Source organism: Peromyscus maniculatus, chromosome 5, assembly GCF_049852395.1.
Source record: "Peromyscus maniculatus bairdii isolate BWxNUB_F1_BW_parent chromosome 5, HU_Pman_BW_mat_3.1, whole genome shotgun sequence".
Lineage (NCBI taxonomy): Eukaryota > Metazoa > Chordata > Mammalia > Rodentia > Cricetidae > Peromyscus > Peromyscus maniculatus.
The window spans coordinates 144,693,315-144,707,946 of NC_134856.1; the positions used below are offsets into that span (position 1 = coordinate 144,693,315).

The 14,632-nt window shown below is 41.5% G+C and overlaps 1 protein-coding gene across 1 annotated transcript; it reads right to left on the minus strand.

The window, feature by feature from the left end:
• Window positions 1-5,741: 5,741 nt before the first annotated feature.
• On the minus strand, window positions 5,742-9,905 carry Fam240b (family with sequence similarity 240 member B). Its single transcript, XM_042278830.2, has 2 exons — window positions 9,763-9,905; window positions 5,742-5,835 (listed from the first exon to the last, which is right to left on the minus strand). The coding sequence occupies exons 1-2, from the start codon at window positions 9,903-9,905 to the stop codon at window positions 5,742-5,744; spliced, it is 237 nt and encodes a 78-aa protein (XP_042134764.1).
• Between the last annotated feature and the right edge of the window lie 4,727 nt (window positions 9,906-14,632).

Below are 14,632 nucleotides of genomic sequence, written 5' to 3' on the forward strand. Positions count from 1 at the left end.
TTTTGCTACAACCATGCAAGTAATTTATTATTTTAGAAGAAAACTCATTACAGTCAAAGCTGATGTAAGAATCTCATGTTAACGATATAATTCCATTTTCTTTTTTACAGTCTGTATATTCAAAAAGAATATTGCATAAGTCAGAGCTGATGGAATGGACTTGGGCTCCTTCCTGAAGTACCCCCTCCTGTCCTTGTCAAGGTCTTGTTCGGAGGCCTGGCCCTGTGCCTGGTCTGCACTTTGTCATGGTGTTTGGGGTGGGGGTGGGGTTGCCCAGTGTTGTATTATAAATGATCCTCTGATTTGTCCAGCTGACTGGGTACTGCCCATCTCTTTTGTCAGCCCAGGACAGTAAATCTTTCCTAACCAGTGTCTCCCGCCTGTCTCCGATATCTCCAGCAACTGGGCTGCCTGTGAGCACCATTGTATCTCTTTGCATTTCAATTCTTTTGCTCTAAAATATCCCAGGGGGCTGGTACATTGTTCTGCAATCTTGCTGCTAAATTACTTTGTGGAAAGAGACACTGCTTTCAATTCTACTGTCACTAATAGAGTGATATTTTTCAGCTGTCCTAAAGAAAAAGGACCTTTTGTTGTACTTTCCTCAGTATCAACAATGCTAGGTGTAAAATTCACTTAGGTTTTTTTTTTGTGTGTGTGTGTGGGACAGGGCTGCTGATCTCACATCTAAATTGGTATAATGTAAGACCTGATTAAAAGGAAAGTGTTAATTAATTTTGTGATTAAAAACATGCAGGTTTGAAGTTGTTAACCAGAAGTTGTCGTATAAACAACTTTTGTATAAAGGTAAATGGTCACTCTGTGAACTTTGCCTCTTGTTAAGATTGGACAGAGTTCAAGATCACTGAAGTGGTGTATTTTCCAAATAAAGCTGTTTGGATAATCACAGTTTTAGCATAGGCAATCCCTCATGCCTGTAGAGTGTATTCTCCACTCTGCTGCCAACGTTACCTCACTAAGTTACTAAGACAAGCTCTTAGCAGGTTACCAGCCTGCTTAGAAACCTTTGATGAGTCTCCATTGCTTGTGTGATGAAGACCAAACTCCTATGGTAGCTTTTAAGGACCTTCCCTTACTTAACCCAGCCTATGTTTCCTTTCTTCTCCTCCAGCCCCATTCTGGCAGACAGAGGCCATTTATTGCCTTTGCTAGCTGATCTTCCAAGACGACCTCATGCACTCTGGTAGTTGACCAGGTCCTCCCTGGGCTGCACCTGCAGAGAGCATCACTTATATTCCTCTTTAGTGTGACCAACAGAATCTGTTTTAGTAGTTCCCCTCATTCCCTTTTATACCTTCTAGGGAACTGGTTCCAAGTCTAGCTGAGCATCCGGGTCTCCCATGTATTTTGATATAAACACAGTTCCTGAATCCCACATCAGATGAGGGTCTCTGAGAGTAGGGCCCAAGAAACCTATGAATTTGAAACAGTTTTCTAGATAATTGGGATTGGTAGGCATGCTTAGGATTACTACTCTAGGGTGAGCTAGGAATTTTCCATGGTGACAGACAGAACACAGAAGAATGGAGGAGATGAGAGCTCAGACACATCAAGGGTCCCCCTGTACCAAGTCCTGTGCTAGGAAACATTACACCTGATAATCTATCCAACCATCTGGAAAGGCACAATGCTAGGTTCATTGCTACCCCCAGGAACCTGAAGCCCAGGAGGCTAGGCACCATACACAGTCCTCACTGGTTAGTAAATTTGGTTGTTAATAGAACCAGTTCAGCAGCTTTTAGATTTCATATTCTTTTTATTTAGCTCACGTTAAATAAGTGTTGGTTAAGATAAATGAACACCTGTATTTTTAGATGTTTTGTGTCTCACTATATCCAACCAATCTGCAAGACCCATGCATTCTATTTGCTCATGTCCTTTATCATGGTGACCACAGAAGTTACCTTCTATTCATCTCCAAGCCATCTCTTAAATCCATTTTCCCAGCTGCAGCCAAATGATCATTTAAAATTGAAAAGCTGCCAAAGCTACTCTGCTCATGGTCCATTTCGCCACATGAAAGATTTTCACTTTCATATAGACAAATATGTTAATTTTTTTCCTTTATAGCTTCAAACTTTTTAGACTTGATAATGAGTATTTAATGATCTGATCTTCCCTTTAGATTTCTAATAAGAATAACAATTCAGGACTTTATATAGTTTCAATGTCTAAATAATTCGTATATTTTAACGTAAAAGACTTACATTAGGAAAATTAGTAATGGGATGGGCTATTGGTATATTAACAGCTCAGTTGGTAGAGTGCTTGCTTAGCATGTAGGAAGTCCTGGATTTGAACCCTTAATACCAAATAAATAGGACTTGGTGGTGCTTACCTGTAACTCCAGCATTGGAAAGGTAGAGGCAGTAGGACCAGAAATTCAAGGTCATCTTGGAACACATAGGAAGGTACAGGCCAGCCTTGGCTACAATGAAACCCCCTCAAAACAAAACAAAATCAAATAAAGCAAAATGATTTGTGGGTGTATACAAAGCATTTTATAGATGAGGAAATTAATTAATAAGCAAATGAAATGTAACCACTGTCACTAGAGGCTGAAAGAACAATGGGATAACACTTTGTCTCCAGGTTAAAACTGCAACACTTAGCTGGGTGGCGGCGGCGGCGGCGGCGGCGGCGGCGGCGGCGGCGGCGGCGGCGGCGGCGGCGGTGGCTGCGCAAGCCTTTAATCCCAGCACTCAGGAGCTAGAGGCAGGTGGATCTCTGTGAGTTCAAGGCCAGGCTGGTCTACAGAATGAGTTCCACGACAGGCCTCAAAACTACACATAGAAATTCTGTCTGAAACAGCAACAACAACAACAACAACAGCAGCAGCAGCAGCAGCAGCAGCAGCAAAAAACCAAACCAAAAATTAAAAAAAAAACAAACCAAAAACAGTAGCACTTACTGCTGGAGATACTGAGAGAAGGGTACTCTCATAAACTTCTCATTCTAATGCTATTTATTGTGTTTCCTATCCTAAGGAATCTGTTTTCTAGTACAAAACATCAAGTTAATTTAAAGGACCCATGGATAAGAGTTTTCATTGCTTTACAGTTCAAGTGGTAAAGTCTTGGTGTTTACACAATTGAAGAATGTAAGATGCAGAAAAATAGAATATGATTCAATTCTGTATTATGTTCACAAGAACATGTTCACAGGAACATGTTCACACAAATTTTTTATATGATGTGTGTATGCATGGTTGTGTAAATGTGCAGAAAATTGTTGGAAATTATTAATATAAATTGCTAGGGTGTGAAGGTCAATGATGGAAGGGAGTAGGGAAACAAAGGAATTTCTAAGCCAAGGCAAACAAGGACAGAGGAGTTGGTAGAAAATTTCAGTAATAAAGATGCTCATCGTGGTGATGTAGCATTCAGGAGGCAGAGGCTGGGGGACCTCTGTGACTTTGAGGCCAACCTTGTATACATAGCAAGGTCCAGGCCAGCCAGGGATACATAGTGAGACCCTGTTTCAAACAAACAAACAAACAAACAAACAAACAAACAAACTCCCCAAATTATATCTGTATACAAAATGCTACAATTTATATCACGAGTGCCCTCCAGTGCCCATGTATTAATGGGCTGTCCTTTAGCCCTGAAAGTATTGAAAAGAAGTAAAATGTTTAGGAAGCAGGGCTCAGTAGGAGGAAGTTCTGTCATTAGGGGGATGTCCTTGAAAGGGACATTGGGACCTAGGCCTCTTTTTGTTTCTCTTTTGCTTTAAGGGTAGACTGCCTATTCATAGACTTCATTCATTTTTATATATTTTTTAACTCATTGGAAAAAGTCAAAATCATGCATGAAAGTTTAGGGAGATCAGTTAGTAAGCATTTTCTATACACAATCTGAGTTTAAGCCCTAGAACTCAAGTTAAACAAATGACCAACAAGCAAATGAACAAATATGCATGTCATATACATTGCTTGATGAGCAGATACAGTGAGTTTTTGCCACAGTTATGGAATGCCAACCAACATATGTGATATAATTATCTGCATTTATTTACATAAAATTATATGTGTGTGTATGTTTTCATTTATCAAGAAATCTGGAAAAGTTAGGCTGGGTGTGGTGGTGTACACATTTAATCCATGTACTTAGGGAACAGTGGTAGGAGAATCAGGAGTTCAAGTCCATCAGTGGCTAAATATAGTTTAAGGTCAGCCTGACCTGTATGAGACCCTGCCCCCCCCCCCCACACATTCTGAAAAAAAAAATCAACAATGAAAATCCAAGCAATCCACTCCTGTACCTATAAATTGCAATGGCTATTACCCTGTCCCCACCTCCTCTCTTCTATAGAGGAACCCTCTCCTCATTCTGTTACAGATACACATTTCTCTACAGCTTTCCAGGCCCCCACCTGCTTTTCCTCACTTCTACACCTTCCCTGTTCTGTTTTCCATGAGCTGTATGTACTTAGGGTCTGTAATGTGATATGTTGGTGTGTACATACAAAGTGAAATGATTTTTACAGGTTAGATCTCCCTTTAACTGTCACATTTTCAGAAGACTTCTGACTCACATACGTGGTCAGGTATCTTGATGTTTATTCCCATGGTTTTCTGTCCTTATCAAAGTTCTTTTTCTATGATTATCCTCTTTTGAACATAGCCCAGCGTTTCCCAGAACTAGTTTACAGTCTTTTTGTTGAATGTAAGTTGAATAAGAGCCCACAGGAGAGGCCTGGGCACTGTCTTTTGAATCTCACCATGGGGGATGGTGGAAGTCTCTCCAGCCCCTCCTGCCATGCACATCGTTCTTGGCCATAATGAGGGTTGTTAGTTTTCCAGAAGAAGCAGAGGGAAGCAGGCTTCCCCAGGACTGTCTAAGTGTCTTGGACTCAGCCTTTTATTCCCTCTGGCCACCTATGTGCCTTGGCACATCTCCCTTTGTTCCCGTCCTGCCTCGAGGAACCTCAGACAAAGGAACCCCCATCCACGCTGCTGTAAATGCCACTTGTCTAGCAAACTTGCTCTGGACCAGACAGGAAGCTAAGTGAGGATGACTCAAAGTTCTGGAATGTGTCTGGGGATACTGGAGCTGACACTCGCAGAGAACTGACTAAGACAAATGTGAAAGGACTTGACAGAGGCAGGAAATTCTGAGGTGAGCAAGGATGAGGGTGAGCCAGCCAAGACTGTTCAGCAGGATTCTACTTCCTCTGCATGTGCCTAAATAAAACATGATCATCAAAAAGCCCAAATTTATAGGAAGAGAAAACTAATTCAGTTTATTTTCAAATCATATTGTTGAAATTTCAAAATTCACACTAGTTTTATTTCTGCAGGCTGTGGCATCTTTGTATACACAAAAAAGGAGGAAAGGAGACAACAATTTTGTGATCTGTTTCTGGAGATGTGGAGAAGCCGGATTCCATCAAGGTCATTGCCTCAAGCAAGCTCAGGGAAAGCATTTAGATTTCAAGATGGGGATAGAAGGCAGAACCACTTTTACTACATGGGGAGGGGTACTAATTCAAAGAGCTTTTTACATTAAACAATCCAAGCATCCCACCGCTGCAGTTACCCTGTCCTCTGTGTGGAGAGGGTTGAGCTAGATACAGTTCCCATTAGCACAGGGTGGTTTACATGTATGTCCTTTCTCAAATGGGAGAACAGATAGGGAAGTTCTGCTTGTGAGTCAGTATAACTCGTGGAAGTCTTTTTCCTTTAGAAGAAGATGCCCTTGATGGTTTGCCAGAAGCACTCAGTTCTCAGGGGTAGCTTGCTTTCCCTCATTATCAGGATTGTCCAGCATTCTCAGCCTCTTCTCCAGCCTCTGCTTCCATTCTTCTCGAAGCCTGAGGAGAAGACACCACACACGCAATTGATTAGTGCATTTGTTTCTATATCTGCTGGTCCATTGGTGAGTTTTTCATTTGTTTCTCATAAATATTGTTCAAAGAAACCCATGACTTTTGCAAGTGAGTAAAGAACAGAAATAGAATAGAAAAACAAGTGAAGACTACAAACAGATAGTCTTTCATCAAATTTAATTTAGCCTTCCTAAATTAATATTGGACTCCATGAAATTCCAGTCAAAATCCCAGTAAAATGTTTTTGTAGTCATCAACCAGCTGACTGTGAAACAGCTGGGGAATGTGGTCTCAGCTGCCTGGGAGGCTGAAGCAAGAGGATTACGTGAGTCTAAGATATTGAAAATAGCCTCGGTAACATAGCAAGACTTCATTAAAAAAAATCAATCATTGAAAAATAATCAATCAATTTTCTGTGGAAAAGTGAGAAAAGAAGTAGGTTAGCCAAAAGAATTGGCGGCACACGCCTTTAATCCCAGCACTCGGCAGGCAGAAGTAGGTGCATCTCTGAGTCTGAGTCCAGTCTGGTCTACAGAGAAAGTTCCAGGACAGCCAGGGTTACACAGAGAAACCCTGTCTAAAAAAAAGATACAGTCACCATTGTTAACACAGCCTCGAAGAAAGGGGCAGACAGGCAAATGGATCAGCAGAAAACACAAACTAAGATGACAAATTGATTTGTGATCTAATCAACTAAAGGATGAAAAGAGGTAGGGAGATGGCTCAGCAGTTAAGAGTACTTTCTGCTCTTGCAAAGGACTGCAAAAGATCTTGCAAAGGAACCTAGTTAGAGGACTCACAATTGTCTGTAACTCCAGCTTCAGGGTATCGGATGCCCTCTTCTGGCTGCCACAGGCACTGCATTTGTGTACACATACATGCAAACACACACACATACATAAATATAAATACAAATCAAATAAATCTTAAAAATGAGATCTGACTACATGAGAAGAGCATTATAGCTGGTATTAAAGTTTTTGTCTTTAGTCAAGAAATACTGGTTTCACTTTTCAAATGGAGACCAAGTCATGTTTATTTATTTTTCTAGATTCTTTTGATTTGTTGGGGTAGGGGTGGCCGTTAATATCTAGATATTCTGATTCTCCTTCGTAAGTAGAATTAATTAGGTGTAACTAGAAAGCAGAGTGGTGGTGTCTGTAAGATTCTCAAGGGATAGTGTGTCACTGGGAGGCAGTGAGGATCTGATCGGGCTTGCAGTTTTTCTGTCACATGCCTAGCATTATGCATCTCAAAAACAGATTTAGGGAAGGAACTGTGAAAACAGAGGGAGAAGGGACTGCACTGGGCAGGGAGAGCCTTCGGACTTCACACTAGTTTGACACAAGGAAGGAGGCAGGGATAAGTAGGACTGTTGGAAGCCAGCTGCTTTCCAGACACCATTCTAGGCCTGCTTCCTCTAAGCAAGGTCAGTGTGTTAATGACACTGTTAAGGATGTGGATGAAAGAGGGTTCTTCTCCAGGTATGGAGGGAGGCTCTTCTTTGGGGCTTAAAAACCTTTTAGAAAGTGATGTTGAAAGCTGAATGTGGTGGCTCATGCCTGTAACCACAGTGCTGAGGGCGTGGAGGCCAAAGCATCAGGAGTTCAAGCTCATCCTCAGATACGTAGCCAGTTTGAGACCACTCTGGACTACATGAGTGAACGTCCCATTGTTGAGCCTATGTCTCAGTGGGACTGTTCCTATGTTAGGGTAAAGAACTTGGACAGGCTCTGAGGGTTGAGCTGTTCCTGCTGCTCAGCTGTGTAAATAATGATCCCTTTTCAGTAGACTCTCAACTGAAACAAGAAATCCATTTGTTAATGAAAAAAAAAAAAAGACTGTGCTGTGGGATGGTCTTTCTGCACACTGTGAATACGTGTTGCTACTATTGGTTAATAAAGTAGCTGTTTTGACCTATGGTAAGGCAGGATGAGAGCCAGGCAGGAAATCAGTTATTTAAGAAGTGGCTGTTGGGTATTTGGGAACAGGCAGGCTGGAGAGACTGCTTTACCTTCCCCTCAAACTCTTAATATGTGTCCTTCCAGATGTGGAAGCTTTTCGTGAACTAGTTTTTCATACAGACAGATCTGTCAAGCTAACCCTGAAAGGTAGTTTGGCCTTCTATTTTGGGATTATAATTGTGAAGAGCTATTTTTAAAAAAGAAGGGATTTTTCTTTATTTTTTTGGTTTTTTGAAACAGGGTTTCTCTGTGTAGCTTTGTGCCTTCCCTGGAACTCACCTTGTAGACCAGGCTGGCCTCGGACTCACAGAGATCCGCCTGCCTCTGCCTCCTGAGTGCTAGGATTAAAGGCATGTGCCACCACCGCCTGGCTTTATTCTTATTTTTATTCATTTATTTTTGACACAGGCTCCATGTAGCTCAGGCTGGCCTTTAATTCTCTAGGTAGATGAGAATGATCCTGAAATTCTAATCCTTCTACCTCCACATCCTAACTGCTAGGATTATGGCTTGTATCACCACACCCATCTCTTGAGTAAACAATTGTAGGAAACAGAACCTTTTTAATTCAAATTATTATCAGTTATTATTATTGTGTATGTGTGCCTGTGCACATGCATGTTGTGTATATGTGGGTACATATATCATGACATGTATGTGGATGTCAGAGGAAAACTTTGTGGAGTCAGTTCCCTCCTTCAGCCTTCATTTTGGCTATGGGGATCAAACACAGGTCTTCAGGCTTATGTGACAAGTTCCTTTACCTGCTGAGCTTTCTGGACAACCCAAAACTTGATTTTTGTCATGTTGAAGAAAGTATTGTTGATATCTGTAAGCTATTGGTTCTCAATAGGAACCACTTTGCCCTCCAGGTACCTTTACCACAATGTGAAATGGGAATCTTGCTGACAGCCAATTTTTTGAGGCAAGAAATACTACTGAACATGTTACAAAGGGCAAGGAAGCCTTCCACTGCAAGCAGTTCTCTGGCTCTAAAACATCAGCAGTGCTGACAGCTGAGTGAGAAACAGGCTGTAGGTGCACCCAATAAACCCCATTCAGACTGGCAATATTGAATGAGTGCTTCTATTAACCTTGGTTTCTGACCTTTTTTTTCTGGAGCTGAGGAACGAACCCAGGGCCTTGCGCTAGCTAGGCAAGCACTCTACCACTGAGCTAAATCCCCAACCCCTGATCTTCTGTATTTTATGTTCTGACTTCTTTTAAAAATGCCCTGGCTGGAGAGAGACTGCTCCTCCCAGGACTAGTTCCTCACCCTCTTTTGTAAGATGGGGTCTCATGTAGCCTAGGTGGATGAAATGGAACTTCTGAACCTTCTGCTTCTACCTGTCCAGTGCTGGGATTACAGGTGTTTGTCTCACACCTTCTTTGGTGCTGGGATCTGACCCAGCGTTTTGTGCATTCTAGATAGGCCCTCTAACAGCTGAGTTACATTCTTGTCCTAGCAAAAGGCTTAGCCAATCTCCAAACCATCTACACCCAAGTCTGTAGCTTCATTTTTTTTCCATGTTCAACTTCCACACCTGCCACTATGCTCCCCTTTGGAAAGCAGCCTAGAGCCAGTACTGGGGACTAGCCGGCCAGAAGCCTACTTGGATTGTTCAAACCAGCCTACATTGAACTGTCCTCTCTTTCCTGCCTTGCCATGGAAATCCCCCAAAGGATATGGCTTACTCTTTCTTCCTGGCTCCTAGGTTCTGATTAAAACTTGCTCCTTCTTTGATGTGCTGAACAATGTGTGGAGACACATCTTTGGGACTTGTGAGTTTAGTACACTTCTTTCCTCCATATCTTGTTCTTGTTTCCTTCCTCTGTAGTACAGAATCCATCACCCACCTTATAACAGTAAGTGATGAAGAGAATCGGGCCCCTCTCCACATCTCATATATTCCCAATGAAATTTAGGACAGAAAAGCAATCCACATACTTTCTCAGAGCGCTTCTCTCCTGGCGAACTTCTTCAAGTTCTCGGTAACAAGTCTGTTTGCTAATTTCCTTTTCCCAGAAGCTTTTGAGCTCATCGCAGGTCTCGCAGCAGAAGACTTCCCTGCGCATGTACTGGCTGTTCATTCCTGCAATGTGAAAGACAAAGCGTAGCCCAGCAATTGCAAGTAGTAGCGCCCGACTGGGATGTGCTTGGACCCAGGTGAGTTTGAATTGATACTTTTCTGTCATCACACACTCATGGAATGACTCCATTTTTCCCACTGCAGATGAAGATAATCATAATGATGTAAAAAGTATTCTGGAAAACAGTTGAACAAAGAAAAATCTGTAGCCCTTGAAGGTAATCTGATTCTGAAGCAGTTGACTTTTTTGTTGTCTTTTAGCCATTTCGATATACTGTAAATTATATAAAAATTATAGTAATGTAAATGATTCTAAAACACAGAAATTAAAATATATTTTGTCCAAATGATATACCTGTGGATGTCAATCAGTTTTTTATCTACTATAAATTTGTTGATTTTTAAAACAAATGTCCTTGAATTAGTTGTAATTGTGTGTGTGGTGTGCATGTGTGTATGTGGGTATACTTGTCTATGTGTGTTCATGTGGAGGCCAGAAATCAACACTTGAGACAGAGGCTTTCATTGAACTGGGAGCTTGTTGATTTGGCTGGACTGGCTGGCCAATACATTCCTGGAATCTGTCTGTCTCTGCATCTTCCCAGTGTGAGGACACAGCTAACCTGGCTTTTACATGGGTGTTGGTGATTCATATTCAGCTTCTCCTGCTTGCACAGCATGCACGTTACCTGATAAATTTCTTCCCAGCTCCTCACTTGAAGTCTCTTTCTAGTTTTCCCATTATATGTAAAATAAATTCTTTGCCACATTTTGATTTTATATCTGTTTGAAAATCACTTTAATTTTTCTAAAAACCCTCTAACTTTTTTTTTTAAAGTTTGTATGTATAGGTATAAAATGAGTAGACAAACAAAACCTCTGAATCTAGTACAGAGCTAATGGTTCTTAGCAAATGTCATACTTCCCTGTCCCTCCTCACAGAGTGACAATGACCTCTGCTCTTCTCTGAGTAAGATGTGTGGGAATCCTGTTCTACCCACTGTACTGTTGTCCTTTAGTGCTGCTCTGTGAGACGGTGGTCCTACACTCATCACTCAGATAAGGAGGCCTTCCTGACTAAAACAGAGCTGAGTTTAAACCTAGGTCTGCTCACCTTCATAGGGGACTCTGTACGTTATGGATGGCTAACTTGAGCTTATTAATTTTTAGTTTTGCACATGAGGAAGCTAATGCTCAGAGGCATTAGTTGATTTTGTTGAAACCCTACAGCTTCAGAGTTCCTTCCTTATTCCTGTCCTTTGAAAAAGGCAAAGTGACTGCATTCTCTCCCTGTTGAGAATCTCAGAGCTCTCCCATGACTGACAGGTACCTCAATGTTTGAATGTTTGTAACTTGGTGAGACCTAGTTTCCTTAAGAGAAGAACTTTTGTCTTGTTATTATTGGTGATTTGAGACTTTCAATAGGTATTCAGTAGTTCTTAATTTAATGACTTTTTTCAAATGACTGTTTTTATAAAAAGAACTTTCTGAGAAATGAAAATTTGTTCCTTAAGATATCCTAGTACCTAGACAATAAGAAAAAGTCAGAGAGGGGAGCACTTTTATCCTTTCTGGGTAAGAGAATTGTTCAATTCTGGTGATTCAGAGTAGCGACAGTGCTCAGAGTATCTGTGAACCCTGGGCTCTCTTGCAGCCTGACCACAGCACAGTCGCCTGTCTCCAAGGGCATACATCTCTCCCACTCACTCTTGTTTCCAGAACAATGGATTCGGTGTGAAGAATTTTAATAAATTTCTAGTCATTAGATATTGGAAGAGAAACTATTAACAAAAATAGATTATATTTTACATTTTTATTCATAGGACTAGGAGATAGAATGTTTGCTCCTCCACGCACTTGAATTTCCTGTGTGTTTAGTTGTGTCTACAGGAGACGCTAAGGTGTTTCACTTTCCTGGGATACACATGTGAGATAAATGCTGCCTGAACTGAAGAGATGGATCAGTGAGTGCAAGAGCTAGATATTAACTGCATAAGCCTGATGACCCAAGTTTGATCCCTGGGACCCATGTAAAAAGCCAGATGCTGGGACTCACATCTGTGATCCCAGCACTCCTAAGGCAGGAAGGGACGTGGAGAAAGAACCACCAGGAAGCCTGTGGGGCCACATAGCCGCAGTGCAGCAGAAGTAACAAGAGACATCTTGCCTTAACAAGATAGAAGAGAACTGATTCTTAAAAGTTGTCCTCTGATTTCCACATGCATACATAAATGTGTGTCCACAAGCACACAACAAGTAAACAGACAAAGAAAATACTGTTTATGCTGAGCTGGGAGGAACTCACAACTTGCAATTTATGTGGGTGCAAAGTAAGAACCCTTCACTTTTTTTGAGACAGAGTCTCCTATATCTCAGGCTGGCCTTTGCTATGCTTACCCTCTTGTTTGACCTCCCAAGGATTATAGGTCTGTACATCATACTGGCTTTATGCAATGCTGGGGTTGGAACCCGGGGGTTCACATATGTTAGGTCAGCATTCCACTCACTGTGCTCCAAAACCTTCTTCTAAAACTTTCAAATTCAAATCACGTATTTGGTACTCATAGAAAGGATAGTTTGGCCAAATACATACTCATAGAAATGTTTTTCTTTCATTGAAATTTAGAATTAACATTTTAAGCTAAAGAGTATCATGGAGAAGAGAGGAGATCCCAGCAGGCAGCCAGCTTGTCACTTCATGAAGTCTGACATTTTTTCTGTTTGACTGGAAGGTGTTTTGGCTCTGGAGGACATCTAGTCTAGTCTAGCAGGCAAGGCATTTGTAGATCCAGGAACTGGGGGAATCTAATCAGCTAAAAGAAGAGATGTCCACACACCCAAGGGGTAAACTGAGGTTGAGCCTGTCCAAGGCAAATTGGATAAGAGACTATTAGGGATCTGAATGGGCAGGATGGCCTGTTCTGGTCAGAAAGAACTTAGGGGTTCTGTTTCCATGGAGGAATTGGCCTAGGGATGCATTCTCTATCCATAGTGTTAACCTTGAACTTTCTCCTTTAGTGCTGTGGTTTGATTGTGTTTGAACATGTTATTCTCAGTGGTGCTGTTTTGATAGGCTATGGAATCTTTAGGATGTAGAACATTGCTGGATTAAAATGGGTTACTGGGGACTGCGAACCTTGGGACTCTACAGCCTGAACCACTTCCTGTCTGCTATATGCTTCCTGCTTACAGATATGATGTGGTCAAGTGCCCAACACTCCTGCTACCATGCCTTCTCAACACCATGGCTTGAAACCCCTTGAACTCTAAACCTGAATAAGCCCTTCATTCTTTAAGTTGCATCTTGTCAGATACTTACTTGGTCATATTGAAAGAAAAGTAGCAAATATTCTTAGCTTGCCCCCAAACCTTTTTTTTTTTTTTTTGTCTCCTACTTTTCTATGAAGTCTGCAGAGCTCTCTTTCTTATACCACACTTGAACATGCAAATGCTATCTGAATTAACCAAACAGATTCCACTGCTGTGGGCATGATTCTCCTTACAACTCCCATCTCCTGACTCACTTACCAACCCTGCAGATTGTGTTCTGTCAGTCAGATATGTGAGGGAGCCAAGAATGAGGGTATTAGGCTGGTCACTGTCATGAGCTTTTTGTACTCAGAGTCCTAGTTTCATTACTCATGAGACAGAAACTAATTATTGTGACCCAGCTCATAGTACTTCATACATGGATTGCTATTTCATTCTTCAAACATGATATGCATGTTTGCAGGATACTCACAGGCTATCATCTACCCATGACAAGCATAAAAAATGTTAATCACTTCAAACCATCCCGTACATACCCTTTCATTTGGTTTATACATGATATCAAATGCTTCTCTTCATACTGACTCAGCTCATGCTTAAGGTTTATTTATTTCTGTTGCTGGGCTATTAGGATTAGAAAACCTGAGATGACAGGGATAAGAGGCTTCCCTTTTGTCCACGGCCCAGTGTTAGAGCCTGGACAGATGCCTTTAGCAAAGCTTCTGGTGCCACTTAGGATGTTACATTAGTGCCCTCTCTGTGATCAGGCAGAATAATCACATTCATTGCGTGATGCCGAGCATGCTGAAGAAGTGACTAGTCTACTAAAAACGGTTGCTGTCACCACTCACAACTGCTCTCATTCCTTACAGGTTATTCACAGTTGCTTGTTTTGCTGGAAGAAAACAAGCTCAGTTTTTAGCTTCTATACCATAAAGTGCACTTTGATTTAGAGCAGATCCTCTCTCTAGTTTCTCTCTTTTTAAAATCTGCCTTATACTTATTGTTTCCATTTGCTGTGCTGATTGTGAGCAGCACAATAGTGGCTGGCACTGACAGCTTGGAGCCACAAGAAATAGAATTGTGGACTGGGAATGTAGCTTCGTTGGTAGGGTACTTGCCTAGTTTATATGAATCCTCATGTTCAATCCCCAGTACCAAATGAACCATCTGGAATTATGTCATGTGTGAAGGAGAGGCTGGGGATCAGAAGCTTAAGGTCATCCTTCACTACAGAGCATGTCTAAACCATTGTGGGATACTTGAGATCTTATATCAAAAAAGAAAAAGAATTGATAGCAATTTTAGGAAAATATAAATCTAAGGCAGGAAACATATCTCAAACCTGTCCATTTCATTTTTCCTGATGAGCACTGTCAGGTGTGACTTGCTGTCTCTGGATCCACCCTGGTACAGGCAGTGAAAATCATCAACCATATACCTCATCTGCACTCATGT